Here is a 21,088-nt window from a genome sequence, read left to right on the forward strand (position 1 = left end):
TTGAGGCCTCGAAACAAAGGGTTCTCAATCAATCCCAGACTGAATAGTTGATAGAGGAGGGGTTTTTTTTCCCCCAAACATTGTTAGTGATTTTTTGAGAAAAGCTACAACATCTTAATTGCATATATAGTTACATGTAGTTAGGCTTACTTGTGTATTGCAGGGATTCATTTTCATGAAGTAGAATGAGAAAGAAGGATCATATATATACTCATTTGATGCTATAAATAAGGGGTCGTATGCAATGCAGGACAATTGAATGTATAGAAGCCTTTCTATCTTCAAGTCATAGCATGCTTCCAAACACTAGACACTTTAAATTAAAACTTGTCTAACAAATCAACAGTTAAGATATCAAAGAAAACGAAGGACAAAGATGAATACATGGAGTACTCTGTTGTTCACATAATCAAAATTATATCTCACATGCTTTTAGAAGCAAAAATTCATTTTAGTTTTCAAAAATATTGATATTTCAGAAAGCGCTTGACAAGGCATAATGTTGGGGTCACTAAAAATTAATTGAAACTACTCTGCAGATATGGTTGGTTATAACATCCTATAATATCAAAAAGGGAGGTTACCAATATTTAGTAACATTGTAGATTTTATAGATTATGTATGTTACAAAAGAGAGTGAAAAAAATCTTAATAAACGACTTTAGATGGAGTAATTAGGTTGCAAGAAATCTAATTATGATTCTATAGAGTAAATACTCAGTTATAACACCAATGTATTAAATAGACCACGGTTATGACAATTTTAGTAGTAATAAATTAGAGCTCCCCTGTGTTAAACAATTTTAATGAGTATTCAAAATTGTCAAATAAATTAGTCATATGACTTTTTTAACTGTTGAATAAAGGAATAAAAATATTTAAGAAAAAAGAAAAAAAAAGGCTATCTCTGATAGCTTGGAATTAATCTCTAAAGTGCCAAACAAGATCAATTTAGTCGTGGATTTGGAGAAGATGGAGGGATGGTTGAAATGACTTTAAACTCAGTTGGTGGTTATATGCTAGGACCTCTCCCATATCTTTAATTCTCCAGAATGGCCCTGAATCTTCCATTTGGTTCTAGATTAATACCTCTCATCACTCTCCTTTTTATCTCCCTTACCCTTCTACTCCTAATCAAACCAAATCAAAACAGCATTCACCACTTCAAGAATGTAACACAGAGCCCAGAATGGTACAATGTCCTGATGAAAGAAACCCAAGGGAAGAAGATCAAGGTTGGTTTACTTAACATTGATGAAGGAGCTGATGAAATTGATCAACTGCATGGACTCGTCGAGATAGTCACAGTTCGTTTTGATCATGTGAACAAGGATCGCCAATGGTTAGACTTCTTCCCGGAGTGGATGGATGAAGATGAGATAGAAGGTCCACCATCATGCCCAGAAATCCCCATGCCGGAGTTTGAGGATTATCATGGACTTGATGTGGTGGTTGTTCAGGTTCCATGCAAAAGAGGGTCAGACAAAGAAGGCATCAGGGACGTGTTTAGGTTACAACTCAACCTAGTGGCTGCTAATCTGTTGGTGAGGAGTGCTGGATGGAAGAATCACAGTAATTATCAATGGGATCGGACAGTGTATGCTGTGTTCATCGGTTCTTGTGGGCCCATGCGTGAAATTTTTAGATGTGACGATCTCCTGGTGCATGAAGAAGAGTTTCTGGTCTATAAGCCACATTTGAGGAAACTAACACAAAAGGTGCGCATGCCTGTTGGGACTTGCCAGATTGCACCTCCTCATGAAGAACCAGGTGAGTTATGTTCTATGTCTCAATGCTCTCTAATTTGATTATTCACTTCTGTTGAGGTTCATAAATTCAGATGGCTAGATATAGGTGAAGAAGTGGGGAGAAGAGCTGAACACTCCACAGCCAATAACACTGATCTATTGAAACCAAGGGAGGCCTATGTGACCGCTCTTCATTCTTCAGATACCTATGTTTGTGGGGCAATAGCTTTGGCCCAAAGCCTCATCCAAACTAACACTACAAAAGACTTAATCCTTCTTGCTGATGACTATATAACTACGAGATCCCTGCAAGGTCTAAGAGCAGCAGGATGGAAGATCAAGCACATTGAGCGCATCCGAAGTCCACATGCTAAAAGAAAGATTTATAGTGAATGGAACTACAGCAAGCTCAGGATATGGCAACTCACAGAATATGATAAAATTATTTACATAGATGCTGACCTCATAGTTCTTGACAACATCGACAAGTTCTTTGTTTACCCACAGCTGTCAGCAGCCGCAGATATTGATTCTGTGTTCAATTCTGGGGTCATGTTGGTTGAGCCATCCCAGTGTACTTTTGAGACCCTAATGGAAAAAATGTTCAAAGTGGCATCATATGATGAGGCTGATCAGGGTTTTCTTAATGAGATGTTTACCTGGTGGCATCGATGGCCTTCGAGGATAAACCACCTTAAGATATTTGATCGAGTGGTTGACAAGAAGCATGAGATTCCTGGAAATTCTTCTGTAATACATTACATGGGGTTGAAACCATGGATATGCCTTGCAGATGATTATGACTGTAACTGGGACATACTGGGACTTCATCGATTTGCCAGTGACTCTGCTCATCGGAGGTGGTTGCAGGTCTATGAGGCCATGCCTAAAAAGCTACAATGGTATTGTGAGCTCACCATACAAGAAGATCCACACATTGAAAGGATAAAAAAATGGAGAGAGAGCTACAAGGATGGTACCTTTTTTCAGGGGACTTGGAAAATCTACCTTCTGATTCCTTTGTTTATCTTTTTCTCTCTTGTTGTTCTTCAGAGGGAGAAGGTTATTTCAACCATTGCGCATGTATTATCTCTTGCCAGACCTTACTTTGACAAGAAGAGCAATTGAAAAGAAAAGGAAAAAAATAATAATAATTTCAGATTGATTTTACTGCGGCACTCACTCATGAACTACGAAGAGATCTTGGAGCTGGAATGAAAGGAATCAATGGTTATGCTAGAAAAATTGCAAAAGAGATTTCTTAATGATTTTAGGTGTAGAAATCTCTGTTTTCTCTCTCCCCTCTCTGCTTATTTTTCCTTTTTCTCCTCTTCTTCTCATCACTCTGCCTTCCAAATTGGTTCTTTTAAACCCTTTTTTTTTCTCTCTATTTCTTTTCCTTCAGCCTTTTTCCTTCTTTTTCCAATTTTTTTCCCACTGGATCTGATATGCAGATATTCTAGCTACTTCCAAGGAAAAATAATTTGCATGTATAAGGCCTATATTATTTGTAAAAAGGTTGTTTGAATATAAAATACTAACATCTAAACATGAAATTAGACAGAATTTGGTAACATAACTGCTATCCTCTTTCTCTATCCAACTATACCACTGCTAAGAACCTCTTCATCTTGATTCAAGTAGTACAGAACAAACCTCCTATCTGGAACATAACCTTCATCAGTCATGTGTCTAAACAACTCCAGCAATACACCGTGAATAATTTCACCTTGTGGATGCATCTGGTCCCTAACAACAAAGCTGTGGATCTCTTTCTCAATCTCAATCCAACTTATCCCTGTTTCTTTTGCAACCCCCATCTCCTTCATTCTCTTAATAGTTCTTGCCCTCTCTTTCCATCTTCCTGTGGCAGAGTAAATATTGGCCATTGAAATGTAAGTCGCAGCACCATCGGGTTCTGCCAATAACAAGTGATCAGCAGCATATTTCCCAAGTACAGAATCGCCATGAATGCCACAAGCACCAAGCAATGCCTGCCAAACAAGTGTGTCTGGCTTTACTGGCAATCCTTCGATAAAAGCCTTAGCTTCATTCACAAGCCCTGCTCTGCCCAATATGTCAACAACACAAGCATAGTGCTCCATCCTTGGGGTGATCCCATAATCTCTTTCCATAGAATCTAGCAACTCCATGCCCTTGTCTACTAACCCAACATGACTGCAAGCATGAAGCAAGGAGAGAAATGTGACATCAGTCGGTTCTGCACCTTCTAATTTCATGACATTATACAGTTGAAGTGCTTCAGAGCCGTTTCCATGACGAGCAAAAGCTGCAATCATGGAGTTCCATGAAATTGAGTTCCTCCATGGCATCTGTTTAAAGACTTCAGTTGCATCCTCCAGCACACCACATTTTGAGTACATGTTAATTAGCCCATTACTGACAAAGGGATTAGAATCAAAGCCTTTCTTGATGACCAACAAATGAATTTGCTTACCAAGAGCTAATGAGGTATCAACACCAAACACACCAAGAACAGCTGAAACCATGTTTGCATCAATCTTAGTTCCTGCCTTCACCATATTGACAAAGATATTAATGGCTTCCTCCTCAAACCCGTTCTGTGCAAAGCCCACAAGAATGACGGTCATGGAAACCTCATCAAGCACTTCAGCAGCCTCAAAAATTTCCATAGCATGTCTCATGCTACCACATTTGGAATACATGTCCATCAATGCACTTTCAATGCACACATCTGATTGAAGTCCCAACTTCCAGATAAGGCCATGAATCTGCTGACCTTCTCTTAGTGCTTGGAGACCAGAACATGCCAAAAGTGAGCTTAAATATGTCAAACAATTAGGTTCTACAAATCCACAACACATCTCTACAAACAATTTCAAACTTTCCTCATAGAATTGATTTTGAGCAAGGCCAGAGATCACAGCCGTCCAAGTGATGACATTCCTTTCAAGCATCTCATCAAAAACTTGCTTTCCTGAACTGAACTTCCCACACTTAAAATATGCAGTAATGAGAGCATTCCTAACAGCAATGTCCCCCTCATATCCAGTTAAGAATGCTAATGCATGTATCATCCCATTTACACAAGACATGTCTGGTCCATCAAGCGCAGATAAAATTGTTGTTAGAGTTGCACGATCTAGACGATAAATACCCGAATTATACATTTGTTTCAAATATTCAAAACCCATCTCAAGCTCCCCACTCCTTAGAATTCCAGATATGATTGAATTCCAAGAAACGGTATCTTTCATTGGCATGTGATCAAACATCTTTAGTGCATGACGCAACTCCCCACATTTTGAGTACACGGACAGGAGAGAATTCCAAACAAGAAGAGAACTTTTGAGGTTAAACGGACTGTCGAGGTCAAAGAATTCAAAGTTCTTAATGATTGAGGCATGAATGGAAGAACCCAGAAAGACATAGCCTTCTCTTCCACAAAGAGAGAGGAGGAGGCTTATGTCCACGTGGTTAAGGACAAATCTTGATGCTTCCGAAGAAGGATTTGAACAAGACACAATCTTGAGGGGGGATAACAGAGAGAATAGACAAGGAGGAAGGCGAGGGCCCAGTTTCTGAAAGACCCATCTCGACTTCATCCATGAAGCTGAGAGACGCCCACCGGTTTGGTTGTTTGTGTCAGGAAAAGCAACAACCAAGGAAAGATGTTCTTTATATATATAGGATTTCTATAAATTTGTTTTTAGTAACACTGGTGGGGTGCTTTTTCTTCTTAAGAAAATTCCAGGTGTGAGGGACTTTCCGCCTACAAAACCTTGGCTCATTGCCAAATTGTCAGTCACTCTAAACTAAAGACAGATTTTCGCTTTTTCGACTAATTGCTTTGCTTGAGAGGGGATTGAGACTTTTTTAACTTCTTAAGACAGACATAAGACATACAACCTTTAATTCATTATCATTAAAAGTTCCTTTGTTTATTTTGATTTTTAGTATAATTCAAATAAATATAAAAGCATCACCATAAAAGTGATAATCTAAATAATTAATGATGAGTAATAAATTCTTTCGAATGAGAGAATTCAAATTTTAAAATATTACTTCTGTTATCTCTTATTTTGTGATCTAGTGATACTTCAATCATACAATTTTTAAATTTAACAAGATAGAAAATATGTGATACTATTCAAGAGTATAGATGAGATGAGCAGGTGCCCAAACTAAATTTCCAAGATTTCTTGGATGAGAGCTTTGGCTTAGTTAATTACTAATTATACGACAATTTAAAATAATGGCTCTTGAGCCTAGGTTTGAAGTCTTAGGCGCCCCTAAATTACTTGGATATTACCTCCATCACACACAAGTATAAAAGAGACCTTACGAAATTATCTCAAATATATGTAAAGGGACAAGTTGAACCAAAACCAATAATAGATGGGTAACCTCAACAATCAATCCATGTTTTCCTTCTCACTAAACAAAGTCTTAATCTCTGATTGTGAGATCTGTAACATGAATTTTATTTTATTTTTTTCTTTGTTTGTTATGAAGAAAAAACTAGTTTTGTGCATTGTGCACCTTTTGTGTTATCATTCGTCAACAAAATAATTATATAAATTAGATAAAAAAGTGAATGACAATGGAAGAAGAAGCGTTGGAATCAGCGAGAATCCGAACCCTACACTCATGAGCTGATAAATAATGTTCGATAAAAAGTAAAAATAAAAAAAGGGGAGAAAGTGAGTTATTCAATTTACAGAATTCTCTAATCCTTTTCGAAACCGGCAGCCTCAGAAAATGAAGGCAGGCCCCGTCCAGCGGAAGACAAAGGCACAGCCAGCAGCAATGGAGACACAACTGAACCCTAAGCCCAACAACAAATAGACTAAATAAATAAACCACGAGAATTGAGACGCTTCTTCTTCATCACTCATCAGTTGGGCTTAACCCAGCAAGAACTTGAACACATCACTTAATGAAACAATTCCCTCTACTCGCTTGCTCCCAGCCTCCACGATTACAAGTCTCCTAACCCCTGCACATATCTCACCACAAAAGAATAAATAAAAAAAAAAAATACTCAAAAACATTTTAAGAACCCCAAGAACAAAATGGAAAACAGGCCATCATGGATATTTTTTCTTACGAGGAATTATTTTGTGCCTCTAATGTATTACGTTGCTAGAAAATATTGGTGCTCCTCTATCAATGATTTGCTGTTGCCGAATCATATTTATAGAAAAATTTATTTTTTCCACATTACAAATAATAACTATGTCAACAAAGCAAAACACAGAAAAGACTGGAGAGAAAGAAAGTCACATTTCACAATGTGTGCTAGGAAAGAAGTTCAAACAACTTCATTAATACAGCAGATGATAAATCCCCGTGTCCAGAACATACTTGGAAGTACTAAACAAGTGCCAGTATTCATCAAGATATGGTAGAAGAGTTACCGGGATTTGCTAGCCTCTCCATCACTGTTTGCAGAGAGTCAGTTCGCAAACACATCTGACATCTTTGTCCACTATAGAAGCCATAAGAATTGGCATGTTGATGTTGTCCCAGTTGCAATGCCTGAAAATCAAACAAAACAGACCGGCATCTTGAGCTCCCTCGTGTATGTAACCATGAAAGTAAACCAATTTTCATTGGATAGGATTCACTTTATTTAATTGTTTATTCAACCTCAAAGTAAAATCATGGTTATCATTCCAGAACAGTGAATTTTCCAGTATATAAAAGATTTTGGGTACTCACACCAGATTCTACAAAATATTTAGAAAGAAACTGAATTAAGACCAGCAACTATAGAGAATAAGAATATTCAGCAAGGGGGGGGGAGAAGTACACTTGAAATTTTGTGCATTTAGACAATTTTAGTATCCTTGCTGAAGAGTAGAACGCTATTGATCTCAGAATTATTAACCAAAACACAACTACATGAATCTCACTAGTGTCAAGAAGCATGATCAGAAATGCCTCTATATATAGCAAGGTCTCTATCCAACACCATGTTTTTGAGACTGGTAGTGATGAAAAAATCCCATGTAAATCTGGGTAAGATTAGGATGCAGTTATTACCAGCATGGGGAGGAGAATAATAGAAGAAAGAACAGAGGAAACTAAAGACAAAGATGACAAGCAAAAATTTGGTTAGACCAAACCTAGGGCTACAAGGGTACTCCTTGAAATCCTGTCACCCTCTAGATGACAACATGTCAACAACCAGGTCTTGATCCCACTAGGCAGAATTGACTACATGGATTCTAGCTTGACAATCATCTCTATCCATGACCTTATCTTTTTATAAGGTCATTGTATCTCATGTCATGCTTATTAATCTCACACATCCGAACTATCATTGACATGTCTCACAAATTTTACCTTCAATAGTCATCACAACCTTATCCTTGTATAGCACACATCCTTTCTATCATCCTCAACATAGTCATGCTCGTATGTTGCATATATTGAATTGTTGATACCTAATAACTACCTAACATTCTATATCATACAACAGGTTAACCTTATAGCCGTGTGATAAAATAAAGGGATTTTTACAATTGCATTAAAATGCTGAAAGTGCTTCTGCACTTTAACCCCTGCCTTGATTCCATAAGCACTGGTCCCACCACCTCTAAATATAAAAAAGAAGAAAGAAAGAACCCTCAACAACTATCAGCAGCTGCCACCCAGACTTAGATCCACTTAAAGAACAGAGTAGGAAACATCAGAGGCCCATGTTAAGATAATAAAAGTTCGCATAACATGCTAAATGTACCAAATTTCCCAACTCTTGAGGCCATGTTTTCATTTCCAGACAGAATAAACAGTACAACAACATCAACAACAATGATGACAGTCACAACCTTATACAGATGGATAGGTGGATGGATGGGGCATGCCACACCTTAAGATTCAAATGAGGGTAGAATGTATGGAAGTAAGGAGGCCTACAGTCTTTCTGCTTCTTCCTATTTTATTTTAGGTCTTCTAAGTTTTAATGTGAGAATATTATTCTTCAAAATGTATGGCCTTTAAAAGAAACTTATGGCACACATGCATAGACCAGTTCTGTTAGCAGTAAAAACACCTGCAACCATTGCTTGAACAAAGTCTGAATAATTACCTGATGAACAGTCATTTCATCAAGTTGAATCAGTGCGTAAGCTGTGTCTTTTGCCAGAGTAGTGATATCACTGCTAAAACAAAAGGAGAAATAGAAAGCATTATGAGCTTTAATTATGAAATGTAAAAGTTTCAAATGGATATAGAAACACTGCATTGTACACAAATAAACAGGAGGTCACCTTCGACAGTATATATCCAGCAAAGAGTCATTATCATCCACTATAGGTATTGAACTAACTTCAGCTGCAAAACAGAGGTGCAAATGGATAAGAAGCAATGAAGATGGTATAGAATTTTTGGTAGACAATCTTCTGATAAAAATTCCCCGACCCTTGTAAAGTGGGGAGCCTTGTGCACCAGGGATGCCTTTCAATATTCTGATTATAAAACCATTAAAACACAAGGCCATTATGTGGATGAGATAGAAGATAGCTTAAGTCAAGACTAGGGCTGCTTTAATCATTTTTATGTGTATCTTTATTTTATTCATTTATTTATTTGAGAAAAGAATAGGCTGTTTTCTTTAAGGATGATATCAGCCCTCCTCAACTATCCATAAAATGTTGGTTATGGGCTTCATGGAAAATTTGCCTTTAATACAAACTGACCAATCCATAGTATATACATATGGTACGTTGTGATCACAAAATAACCAGAGTACTTCTAGAAGAATTTTCTAGTCTTTAAAAAAAAATCAGTAAGTACTGGTTAGAAGAATTACGAGTCTATTAACAACAAAAAACTACTCTTGCAATGTGGCAGAGATGAAAGAAGAGGAGGAAACCGAATGAATAGCCACCTTCTAGTAAATAAAACAAGCCTAAATGCTTCAGCTGAAGACAGTTGCTAATCAAGGAACTGCTTTATAAGAAGGTGGTTACCAATTTGAAGGCATTTTTCAAATTCTTTCAAGACCACAAACCTTTCATCTCCAACAACAGAAGAAGAAGAATAGGTCCCTTGGTGGGCATTACTCTTGGAATAGAACCCTCACAAATATATAATTTTCAACCTGAGAACAATAGACATTTCTAATTGAATCCTCGTTGTTTAGGCATTACTTTTGGAGTAAAGGTTTCACAAATAAATAAAATTCAGCCTATGAACAATGGAAACTTCTAATAAGATGTCATGTCATAAAAGAATCGAGCAACAACACTCATCAATAACTCCCAAACTTGTCCTACCATCCAAATCAGAACAACATTAGTATAAACTATTAATCCCTTCTTCGATAGACATCAATGTCAAGAGTTTGTTTACAATTGAGCCTCCTATATAGACATATGAGAATTTTATTCAAACTTAATTTCCAATATGTAGGAAGTAGAAAACAACTGTTACATCTTATAGAAAATAAAAGACGCATAAAACAGAAATTTTTATTATTTTTCATGTGTATGTTTGGATGCAGATGTACCATGTATCAAGTCCCCATCCATGTCCTAAAATTTAATCAACTAAATGCCCCCCTCCAGCTCTCCCTCTCTTATTTAATTATCAAAAAATAATACTTCAGCTAAAAACAAGTGTGTTTTGACAAGAAATTTCATTTCCAAAAGATTACCATGAAACTCTGGCAAATGAATAAAGAAAACAGAGGAAGTAACCTTGGACCAACAAAGACAGGGCAGCACTTAGTGAGGCACTTGGTCTCAACATTGCAAATGGTTGTCCAATAGATTCCCCAAGTTTTGGAACCCATGTACCTAGAGGAAGTGAACAAATTGGTTGTTGAATAATGGGTAAAGAGCTGGAAGAATGCCTAAAATACCTGCAAATACCTGAAAAGTATGTTAACATGTTAGCAGGAAGTCATATGCCCTGAAGCAAGACGCAAGGAAGTTGCTTACATTTTAAGATTCCAGACAGGGAAGCCAAATCCAGTAGCTGTGGAAATGAACCATCCTGTGAAGAAGAGTGAATAATAGGAACTGTAGCCACCTTGCAATTTAGAATCTTCAAAGCAATATCTTTTAGAGAATCATTAGGCGCAGCCTACAAATTACCCATCATATACATTAGAAAGAAACAGATCTAAAATCTAGAAAGAAGATCATTTGCTTCATTGACAATGCGCAACAGCCAATAGGTACAATTGAAATAAAATTCTTAGATAATCAAAAGTCCCAGCCTATTGAAACAAGTTTTACATTGGGGCAATGCAATAACTCAGAAGAATACAGGAATTATATGTTCTATAGATGCATGTGTCCAAATGAAATAAAGCAAGCATTGTGGTAATTTTCCTAGAAATGAAAAGATATACAATATCTAGCAAAAACAGAAAAGATGCAGAGACCTGTTTACTTTCTGTAATCAAAAAACAAGTAAAGCAACCAAATGCTTATTAATTGTCTGCACAGTAAATCTATAGAGTATTTTATAAGAATATAAAAGTGAATGAGAATCCTTGGCTATGTAAACCATGTTGTCATTGCCCATGGTTGGTGTTCCGTACATCCCTTGTTAGAAGAGGATTATAAAGATATAAATACATGTAAAAACAAACCAATTCTATGCTGCAGAAGAATCACTTACATGCACAAGCTGTCTCATATCTGTTGAGTACAACTTGCCACAGCCATCAACTTGTATGTTCAGACGTGATTTTCCCTCTTTCCAAGCTGATATGGTATGTGTCTCAAGCTCTTCCTCTGTTAAATTTGATCCATGGTTCCCAAGCTGGGGTTAAAGGTCAGACAGCATTAGTCCATAGGAATCTGCAAACAGACTTGAAAAAAGGGGGAGATGCAAAAGCCCATGGGAACAATTTAATAAAACAAAGAAGAATAGTATATGTCCTTAAGTAAAATTTCAGCAAAAAGTATTCGGCTAGCCTCAAACTGAAATGACTTTGATCCAAAGGTGCATATGTGATGCCTTTTTTAGGAAGCAAAGGATAAAAACCTACCAAAGGCATACTAACATTAAACCTCGGAACTGTTGGTGGAAATTTCTTGTAAAACAGATAATAAAATTTTAAGAATTACATCCATGGGAAAACACATATGCACGAAAGATGTAGACCATAACAACAACCAGTCACATAAAATCTTTTTTCTTTTCTTTTCTTCTTTTTTTTTTTTTTTTTTGTCTATGGTAATACAAAGGGGGAAGAGGAAAGCAATCCTTTCACATGGCAACAGGGAGCTGAACAGAGACCATGTAGTAGGGAAAGCGGGACCCACCAACCCACCACTTCCATACAATTGCTAACTGGAAGAGCAGTCAGTGGCCGTTTATCTACCACATGAATCCCCATTCCAGCGCCGATGTGGGATTGCAACACACATAAGAGCTTTTAACTGAATTGTGGATATCTTCATATCATCATTTACAATGTGATTGAAGGAGGGGGGATGGAATGAAAATGGGTGGAAGAGGGTTCTTGTTTGAGAGAAACAATCCACTCTCCTCCAAAACTCTATTTGTTGTCTTGAATTGGAGGAGAATGGATGAATGGAAAACTTTACGTTTACGTGTTGACAACATTAACCTTAATTGGTCATTTGTTATTTAATATTTTTTCATTCCATCCATTTCTATTGTTCTCCGAAAACAAGAATAAAGTATTTTACATTATTGTCCATCCCCAACTCTCCCAAACAAGGAGAAAATATTTTACATTCCGTTCCAGTCTTTTCCATTCCCTTATTAACTCTGCCAAACAAAGCCTTAGAATACTGACATGGAACAAAAGCAGAAGAAGAGAAAGAGAGGAAAGGAAGAAGAAGAAGAAGAATACTCATGAAAGGAGGTCCAAATCTTGTATTCAAATCTAATCAAAACAATTAATTCCTGCCATTGTGAGGTACATACTCAACAAATACCCATCAAACTAGAAAACCAAACAAAATTAGAAAACAAAATACATGACATCCTAATCTGACAAAACTAGGAATGCTAATTAAAGTGGGCAACTAAAAATTAAAGCATTCCTAATATTCTAAAATAACTAAACTATAAAATTATAAAACAGTTGGGACTTTTCATCTCAGATACTTTCCCCTTGTGAAGTTGTAGCTTGACTGAGAAGTTTAAATACAGAGAAGATGTCCCTGCAATCATCAAACAATATTTTCAATACATTTTATTGGGAAAACTGACATGTGGAAACAGCCTTTTCGCGAAGCAAGGGTAAGATTGCATACAAAAACAAGCTCACCCAACCCTACAAAGTGGGGAGCTCATGCACTGTCCTTTTTTTCTGCTGGGAACATAGATTTCAGATTATTTTCATGTAAAAGATGTTTAGGAGGGTAATGGCTGCTAAATGTGAATCTTCTCACATTTTGGGAAAACTCCACAGGCTGCTTTGTCTTGTGAAAGAATGTCACGGAAATGAATACATATTTCTAAACCGCCCATGCTTTGTAGGAGGGGAGAGTGAAGTTTTGGCACCATAAAAACCATAGAAAAGACTGGAAGAAACTTTTCCAGCTATTTTGTCCATAACTCTATACCACTAGGCCTCTACTGTAACATACATTCAAGTAGAAAATAAACAGGTGTCGTGAGGTATCTTGCTAGCAGAAAGTCACAGGATAAAGGTCGGTGAGCATATGGAGGTTCTTCAAGTGATTTACTTTGCACAAGGAGTTGGGGCAGTGTTTGGGATAACATGCCACGAGTTCCATCTAAGAAGAAAAGCTAAATCCGATTCTGCAAATCTCCTGGACAACATTTTTGTCTATTTGATTTTGTAGAAAGCCAAAGAAGTGGATATTATTATCTGGTCAGTAGATAATTTGATTAATGACATCACATTTTAGTCAATTTGCACTGTATATGTGGGCAAGTTGGGGAGTTAACGCCTCATAAGCTGCTGCAATATATACTTGTTAAGGGAGTTAGAGATGGCAGGGGAAGGAACTTTTGTTTGGATGGGGGTGGGAAGGGGGAGGGGAAACTCTTTCCCTTGTTTGTATCAAGACCCTAGGGTTAATACAGTAATTTCTGTAAACTTTAAGTTACATTTCTGTTATGTTAATTGACAGCTGTAAATTATCAGTTACAATATGTAACTGAAAGAACCGTCTTTAAGAGTAGCTATATAAGCTACTTGAGACTATTTTGGGGGGAATGTTGAGTAATAACAGATTGAATTCTTCTCTCTTAATTCTCTCCCTAATTTCTCTCAGTTTTCTCACTCATCTTTCTCCCTTTCTCTGTGTTCTTTCTGATTTCTCTCTCTTTCTCAATTTCTTGCTCATTACTTCAGAAGCCCTAGGTCAGATCTAGGAACCTGACAGTTTGGGGGAGAGTTTCATAATGAAAGGGGAAAGGAAGGGAGGGTACCCCCATTCTTCCTCACACCCCAGATTGGGGTGTGGGGAGGGGGAAGGAACATATAAGTACATATTTTTATTGATTTTATTATTTACACTTATTATTTATACAAAAACCCAAACTTATCCTTAACTCAAAAAAAAACCTACATTTACTTTTTCATAATGGAAGACACCTAATACATTGAGATGTTTACTTGGGTGTCCAAAGGAAGCACAAAGAGTTATTGATGCAAATGATTCCCTTACGGCAGCTGATTGTGGAGTCGTAAACTTCCATCACTAATATTGTTGGTTCATCTTGAAAGTATAAACTTTTTGTTTTAAGTAATAATAATCGTTTTTGAGTTCTTATGGCCTAGTGATAAGCAACAATATGTTGTAATTGAATTCAACTTTTCGTATCTTACAATTTATTTTGAAAGTGAAGGGCATTAATTGTCACTTTGTTTTTATTATCAGTGAAGTTACATTACCCTCCTTTACGTTCCATTCTTCCCAGTAGGGGGAGTGTAGCAACCTTTCCATTTCTTCTTAACCCTCCATTCCATTCCATTATGTACCCATCCATCCCCCACCCCATGCCATCCCTCTCCCAACAAAAGCATAAGAGTTCAGTGTCATTTTGTTTGATATGGCTCATTTGGGAAGAATGACGAGGTCAACTTTCGAGAGATAAAACAGCACTACATGTAGATTCAAGAGTAACAGATTTTCTATCTTTGAATTTAGACAGTTGATGTGCATAATAAAGGATAAAATTGGCCCTATCCAAATTTTGGGACCCTGTTGACTCTGAGCGTTAGGAAGTAAAGTGGTTCCACCATCCTTGCTTTACTGATCATACCTTTTCATAGATGGATTGAATGCACTGGATGCCTCTTAACGCAAAACTTAATATTCCCTACCAGGAAAGGCAAACAAGAAAGTCGAAGCAAAAGAGACCACAATCCAAAGGCACCATGAACCTCAGCCTCAACCAGAAACTTCATCACTTAAATGCATCTAAATTAAATAGTGTATATATATGTGTATATATATATATATGCATATCTCAATACGGCCAATCCACATAAGAGAAACTTCATTTTAAGAACTAAAGAACCTAGAAGCCCTTATATCCCCTTTTTTCATGAAATCTAACATTGTCCATAAATATATGGCCACACTCACATCAGGAACGGCATTAGTGTTTAGATGATCACATCTCAGCAGACCTTCAATCTCACCTATGAATTCCACCTTTTTTTTGTATAGGCAAAATAAAATACCAACATTTGCTAATACATTTCAGCATTTTTCATGTCACTATACCTTCAAGTCTCATGCAGTGAATTTCACCTTTCTTTTATCTAATAAGTAAATATCATCAGTTTTTTTTTTTTTTTTTTTTTTTGCTTTTTTCTTTTTTTGCTCAGTAAAATATCACCAATGGTCCATTTTGCTAACAAACTTCACCATTTGTCATGGCATGACCACATTTGAGTCTTTCTGGGGAAAATTGTGCCATCCAAGTGGTTGAGGTACGACACACCATTTTTTCTTTTTTCTTTATTTTGGTCAAGGCTGTGACTACAATGTTAATCAAATATGAATTTCAAGAAATTCCAAGGCCTTCAAATTTTCTCCACGCACACTTGTTCATCTTAGAACCTGCACTTAAAAAGAGAAGACGGTGATATTTAGAAGACATTGCTATTTTCTTTTTCTTTTCTTTTCTTTTTTCTTCGGTGATAGAATTCAGAAGAAATTTCTATGTTGATCTCCATCAACTACTGGGGCATACCATTCTGGGTTCCTACTATGCATATAGGGCCACAAATCCAGCCAAGAGGACTATGAAAATAGCCTCTACTGACCAAGTGAACAGAAAAAGGAGGACAAGAAGGAGAATAATAAGACAAGTGTGCTAACTCTGAATAAAGAATTTCTCATGGTCTATCCATGACCGACATGAACTTTGAGATATTGATCATTTAAGAACAACAATTCAGATTTCATCCAAAGGAAACAATATCCAAATGATCCAGTTTAAATAAAACAAGTACACCAAGAGTTGATTATCATAATTCATACCTCTCTTAGAATTAAGATGAAGTCTAATGCACTAAGAACACCAACAAACTGACCCTTGCAAAAATCCCAAAGAGGAGCCACAGGGATTCCCTGCAAATAGTTTTAACCAGACAAAATAAAATCGAGGACATTAATTAGAAGTAACAACTGCACCCAAAGAAAAAATCTGCACGTAACAAACAAGGGGGCATATGAGGAACTGTGGTGGAATAGAAAGGAAGACCAAGATAAAGAGCAAAACAAAATCCAGGGAACTTCTAAGAAAGTAAAACATATTCACAATGGACAGTGTTATAAGTCATCTCTTAGCGCAGCTGCAAAGCACTGGCACCGGTTCTCTAAAATAGAGGGATGAGCTTAGGTTTCTGATTCTTACCATCAGCCTGAAGAATGAATTGACAGTACATTAAGCCCAGTAATGCATGGAAAGCACAATAGTGGACAAAGAAACCATCCAGTTTAGAGGTACGGAAGTAATCTCAAGAAACTTCTTATCAATCCTCAATGCATATAAACCACACTTCGGATACTACTAACCATTCTATCTAAACACTCAGAGAAAACACAGCTAACAATACCCGAAGTATGACTACAAAAAGGACGTGATCATCTTTCCCTGGTGCCCCAAGAGTCAGAATGCGCAAACTTACCTGCTCATATAGAATATGGAATGCTTGCTTCACTGGTAAATTAACATCCAAGGCAATTAACTGCAATAGTAGAAGCAAATTGAGGCTAAAATCGAAATCAAAAAACAGTGACCAATAAATTAAAAGAAAGCATCCTAACCTTCCCCGAGTCAGGAAGTAACTCATAAGCAGTATGTGTTGACAAGAAAACGGATATATGGCGGCGAGAGATCTCAATATCGTCCATCGATATCTTTGGTACCGCTTCCTGCAAAGCATAATTTAAGAAATTACCTACTACTTTATGGCACTGAATAACAATGGCGGTTGCTAAATGCCGAACAAGTCCACCCACATGGCTTTGTAGAGAACCTACTCACAATCATGTGTTTGTACTTACTGTTTCCACATTATATCCAGAAGAAAATTTCTTCTCCCACATAACATTGGAAGTAAATATATGGGTCCAGACAACTTCAGCAACATTATATGAATACAAATTATTTTACACTCATTATTTCAGTATCAAAATTAAAGTTGAGAAGAAGTTGCAAAAGCCAGGGTGCTTGTAGCAGTGATGGTCTTGTTTATCTAAAAGGATAAGAATTAGAGTGTGACTCCTGTATCATTGCCTCTGGCATGTAAAACTCCCCCAGTAAATTGACTGTTCAGAAATAAAATGTAGTTAAGTATTAAAACACATTCTTACCAGATTAATAAATGGATTATTATCCACATCCATATTAGATCTAGCTGGCATCTCAGAACTATAAATAGCAGGAACCACATCAGGTTCCCTAGTTAAGAATATAGTGTTCACCAACCCAAAACTTCCCTTTACAAAAGGTTGGTTTTCATCATGCCGCCATTCTCCATCAACAAAAAACTTGTACTGCGTGCAATGAAAACAAAATATCCAAGCATCAGTATCAGAATTAAGACACAATTGAGGTACACATCTAGGATTGTTTGATTACAATTCATTCTTGGAATAAAAGCTGTGAATTTCCTGCCCAATTTAGCAAGCTTGTACAATGCACGTTTGGTGGGAAACCATCAGCTACATGACTTAATATTTCATCTTTACACAACTTTTTCAAAGCCTAGTCAAGTCTACAAAATGTATGAAGATTATACAACCTTCTCAAAGCCTTCTCAAAAGTTATTAGAAAGTTGACAACCTCGGGAACAAGAACCCCAAAAAAATGTATGAAGATTAGAATGTCTGTTTATCTACCTTGAAAAAGGATGTAGTGATGATATTATTTATCCAGTCTATGAAAATGCATGGTTTTCTATACCTTTAAGCATAAAACTATGCTAAAAACTCAAGGATCATTGAAAAGTTGGGCAAATAACTAACAGAAGTGGCAATTTTGGAAAATGGAATTTGTAGTTTACTAACAAAACCAGGTAAGACATAATTTGTCCACCACAAGATGAGCATTATTAATTCTGCATATTATATGCAAAAATACAAAACTCAAATGTAGATTTTATTACATTAAAACCCATCCCCTTGATAACACACACCCGAAAAAAAAAAAAATTATTAATTGAACTTTTGTATTATTCACTATCCAAACTACTTCGGAAAATGCATAAAGGAGATATATTTGATAAACTCATTGTAAGCAATAAATCTGACAGATGTTATACATTTAATTGAAAAGGAATTATCAATAAAAAAGACACAGAGATAGCTCATTGTAAGCAACAAAGTTGACAGAAGCTAGTCGATTAGTGATCATTTCTTGTTATAAAAGTGGCTCAAGACATTTGGCACTATTTTAACCTTTTTTTTCCGAGATCAGGAATCTGGCTTGCCAGAAACAGAGATAGCTTTATGTTTAGAAATCTATTCCTTTTTTAAATGTTTGGCATATTTGGAGGGAGAGGAATTTGGGAGCTTTAATGGTGCTCAGAGTAAGTTGTTTTGTATTAAGGGAACCATTCACATTTCTGAGTTTTTGTGATAAAAGGATTCTAGCTGGTGTATGTGTTGGTCTGGGTTGTCCATGTCCAAATCTTCTACCAATTCTCTCCATTTGTCTTTTGCAAATGCTAATCCCATGAACTTGTTCAGTCATAAACCTTTCTCTCCTAGTTTTTCTACCCATCCACCTTCACAATCTCATCTCAGCCATTTTTTTTTTTGCTAACATATATTTTCCTATTTTCCCAACACTCAGTACCATAAAGCAGTAATTTGTTTCAAGCTTGACATGCCTAACTAATTGATTCTGAGCTGATTCCCACCAATAAATTGTACGGTAGGTTTTACATGAATATGAATAATCAACAAATGGATGCATGAACATCTACAAGCAACGAGATAAAGCAGATGCACAATGGCAAGGTGACAAATTTAAAAATAGCATATTCCGTGCTCTGCTCACCTGACTGAATAACTAGCAAGTTGCAAGCTTATATAATTATGATGATCCTAAACCTAGCTTAGTGCTTGTATTAAGATTAATTTGATACCCTCCTATGCTCAACAAATCCTAACTCCAGGAAGCACAGAACAAATATTATTATAGCTCACCAAACATAGTAGCATATAACCTGATGGTATCCTGGTGTTAAGCTGTAGATAACCTGAAACACTGTGGAGCAGCCCTCAACCGGAGACATTAGTATATAATCTGACCACCTGCCCAAAAAAGAAATCCAATGGAAAGTCATATTACTTATTTAATCAGCATTATCCACATTACATTACCAGCAATACGAACATAAATAACCAAAGGAGCAGCATAACTGTGAGATAAAAAGATCCTAGAATGACAACAGTAGCAGTACCAGCATAAAATCTCAATTATTAAAATCACTCACCTGGTGAAGGAGCTACTAAGAAATACCCTACTGCCACCATACGGCCACACAAATCGCGTAGGTATCAACACAGTACCTGACCCGCTATTGATATGCTCGGTATTTGCACCAGAACGGAACATCTCTCCCCAAAAATTTGTTTTAAATCCTCAAAACCAAACAACAATATGCAGATCACGACATGGCCTTACTTCTCGGACGAGAAAACCATTGAAAAATAAAAACTCAACTAAATGCTCTCCTCCTTGACCTTAATTGTTTAGCCAAGAAATAGAGCAGCATTGTATCTGAATTTATAAACCCACAGTCCAAAAACCGCAATATTTCCTACCAAAAGAAAACCGCAATTTTTGGGATCCTCCACGAAGCAGCAGAGGACCCCTTAACAATCCAACATGCAGAGCCACAAAATTAAACGAAGCACCAGCTTGCTAAATACTCAACAGTCGAACCGTCCTTCCCACCCCCAAAGAGATCACAGTCACCAAAAGAAAAATATCAACCTCGCCAATCCTGAAATTTTGCTATAGAAAACGCCGTTCAACTCTGCTATACCATTAAATACAGGCTCCTCTTGCCGAGAACTCCAGCCAAAACTTCACAACTAAAGTAGTCTTCAGAACACAACCAAATAGGAACGAGAACATCGTCAGAAGAAATTCAAGCACTGTGATCCAAAGCAGGGCAATTACGAAGCCCTAGATTCCGAAACTTGTATGCGAAAATGACGGCGATGCCGATGAGTCAATCTCAACGATTTTTGCAGCGGAAAAACGTGCCCTAGAAAGAGGGAAAACCCTAGTTTTGCCGGGAAACGTAGGCGAGTGACGACATTGTTGGACGTTGAATCTTTCTAGTGCCCCGCAATCTCTAGACTCTACCGAGCATGGAGAATCTGAGAAAAAATAAAATAAAAAGGAAGATATAAAGACAGAAGGAAGGCCAAGTGGGGCTACCAAAATGAGACGAACTGTTGCACTAAATAACAAATATACGGTCGTACGTATGTATAATTGCGTGTGAAAAATATAATTGATATATATCGTACATCTTGAACTCACAGCGATGTATCAATATCTAAAATACTCTCACCCAAATCAATGAAATAAAAGATATTTATGTTATTTATGTAAATTACATATATACATATCATATTACTCCACAAATATATAAAATATCTAAACCCTCAAAATATATCCTAAATTAGTAAGTTAATATTTGTTAACTAATATATAGATCAAAAAAATTAAAATATGAAAAATATTTCGAACTTTTGTCATTTCTAATATATTTGTTAAATTTATTTGACGATCCTTATAAAAAAAATTACGTGACTTCTTATCTGAATTTTTCAGATATGTTTATCTTTTCTTTTTCAATATAAGTATATTTTGATTTTTATAAATAATAAAAAAAATATTAATAT

The 21,088-nt window shown here is 36.5% G+C and overlaps 3 protein-coding genes across 4 annotated transcripts; 1 reads left to right on the top strand and 2 right to left on the bottom strand.

The window, feature by feature from the left end:
* The first annotated feature begins 1,052 nt into the window (after window positions 1–1,052).
* On the top strand, window positions 1,053–2,889 carry LOC127798102 (putative UDP-glucuronate:xylan alpha-glucuronosyltransferase 5). The gene is made up of 2 exons (XM_052331423.1): window positions 1,053–1,770; window positions 1,855–2,889. Exons 1-2 carry the CDS (start codon window positions 1,053–1,055, stop codon window positions 2,874–2,876), a joined length of 1,740 nt encoding a protein of 579 aa, XP_052187383.1. The 3' UTR covers window positions 2,877–2,889.
* On the bottom strand, window positions 2,797–5,595 carry LOC127798081 (pentatricopeptide repeat-containing protein At3g05340). The gene has a single exon (XM_052331390.1). It carries the CDS (start codon window positions 5,333–5,335, stop codon window positions 3,344–3,346), a length of 1,992 nt encoding a protein of 663 aa, XP_052187350.1. The 5' UTR covers window positions 5,336–5,595; the 3' UTR covers window positions 2,797–3,343.
* Window positions 5,596–6,328: 733 nt separating this feature from the next.
* Window positions 6,329–20,587, bottom strand: LOC127803430 (sucrose nonfermenting 4-like protein). 2 transcript variants are annotated; one of them, XM_052339649.1, is made up of 13 exons: window positions 19,663–20,587; window positions 19,393–19,480; window positions 17,534–17,716; window positions 16,985–17,092; window positions 16,846–16,905; window positions 16,196–16,285; window positions 11,370–11,513; window positions 10,682–10,826; window positions 10,439–10,612; window positions 9,008–9,071; window positions 8,827–8,899; window positions 7,151–7,271; window positions 6,329–6,729 (listed from the first exon to the last, which is right to left on the bottom strand). In XM_052339649.1, the coding sequence occupies exons 1-13, from the start codon at window positions 19,782–19,784 to the stop codon at window positions 6,638–6,640; spliced, it is 1,464 nt and encodes a 487-aa protein (XP_052195609.1). In that variant the 5' UTR covers window positions 19,785–20,587; the 3' UTR covers window positions 6,329–6,637. The 2 variants fall into 2 exon arrangements, with proteins under 2 accessions (XP_052195609.1, XP_052195617.1); XM_052339657.1 differs by having other exon boundaries at window positions 8,827–8,896; window positions 19,663–20,583.
* Between the last annotated feature and the right edge of the window lie 501 nt (window positions 20,588–21,088).

This window comes from Diospyros lotus, chromosome 1 (assembly GCF_014633365.1).
Source record: "Diospyros lotus cultivar Yz01 chromosome 1, ASM1463336v1, whole genome shotgun sequence".
In the NCBI taxonomy this organism is placed as follows: Eukaryota; Viridiplantae; Streptophyta; class Magnoliopsida; order Ericales; family Ebenaceae; genus Diospyros; species Diospyros lotus.

Bases quoted from the DNA above. Each gene is read 5' to 3' on its own strand.
- LOC127798102 (XM_052331423.1), top strand. From the start codon at position 1,053: ATGGCCCTGAATCTTCCATTTGGTTCTAGATTAATACCTCTCATCACT. The intron at 1,771-1,854 runs GTGAGTTATGTT...GGCTAGATATAG, and splicing joins ACCTCCTCATGAAGAACCAG to GTGAAGAAGTGGGGAGAAGA.
- LOC127798081 (XM_052331390.1), bottom strand. From the start codon at position 5,335: ATGAAGTCGAGATGGGTCTTTCAGAAACTGGGCCCTCGCCTTCCTCCT.
- LOC127803430 (XM_052339649.1), bottom strand. From the start codon at position 19,784: ATGTTCCGTTCTGGTGCAAATACCGAGCATATCAATAGCGGGTCAGGT. The intron at 17,717-19,392 runs GTTATATGCTAC...CATTGCACGCAG, and splicing joins TAACACCAGGATACCATCAG to TACAAGTTTTTTGTTGATGG. The intron at 11,514-16,195 runs GTATGAATTATG...CTTTAACCCCAG, and splicing joins TCATCTTAATTCTAAGAGAG to CTTGGGAACCATGGATCAAA.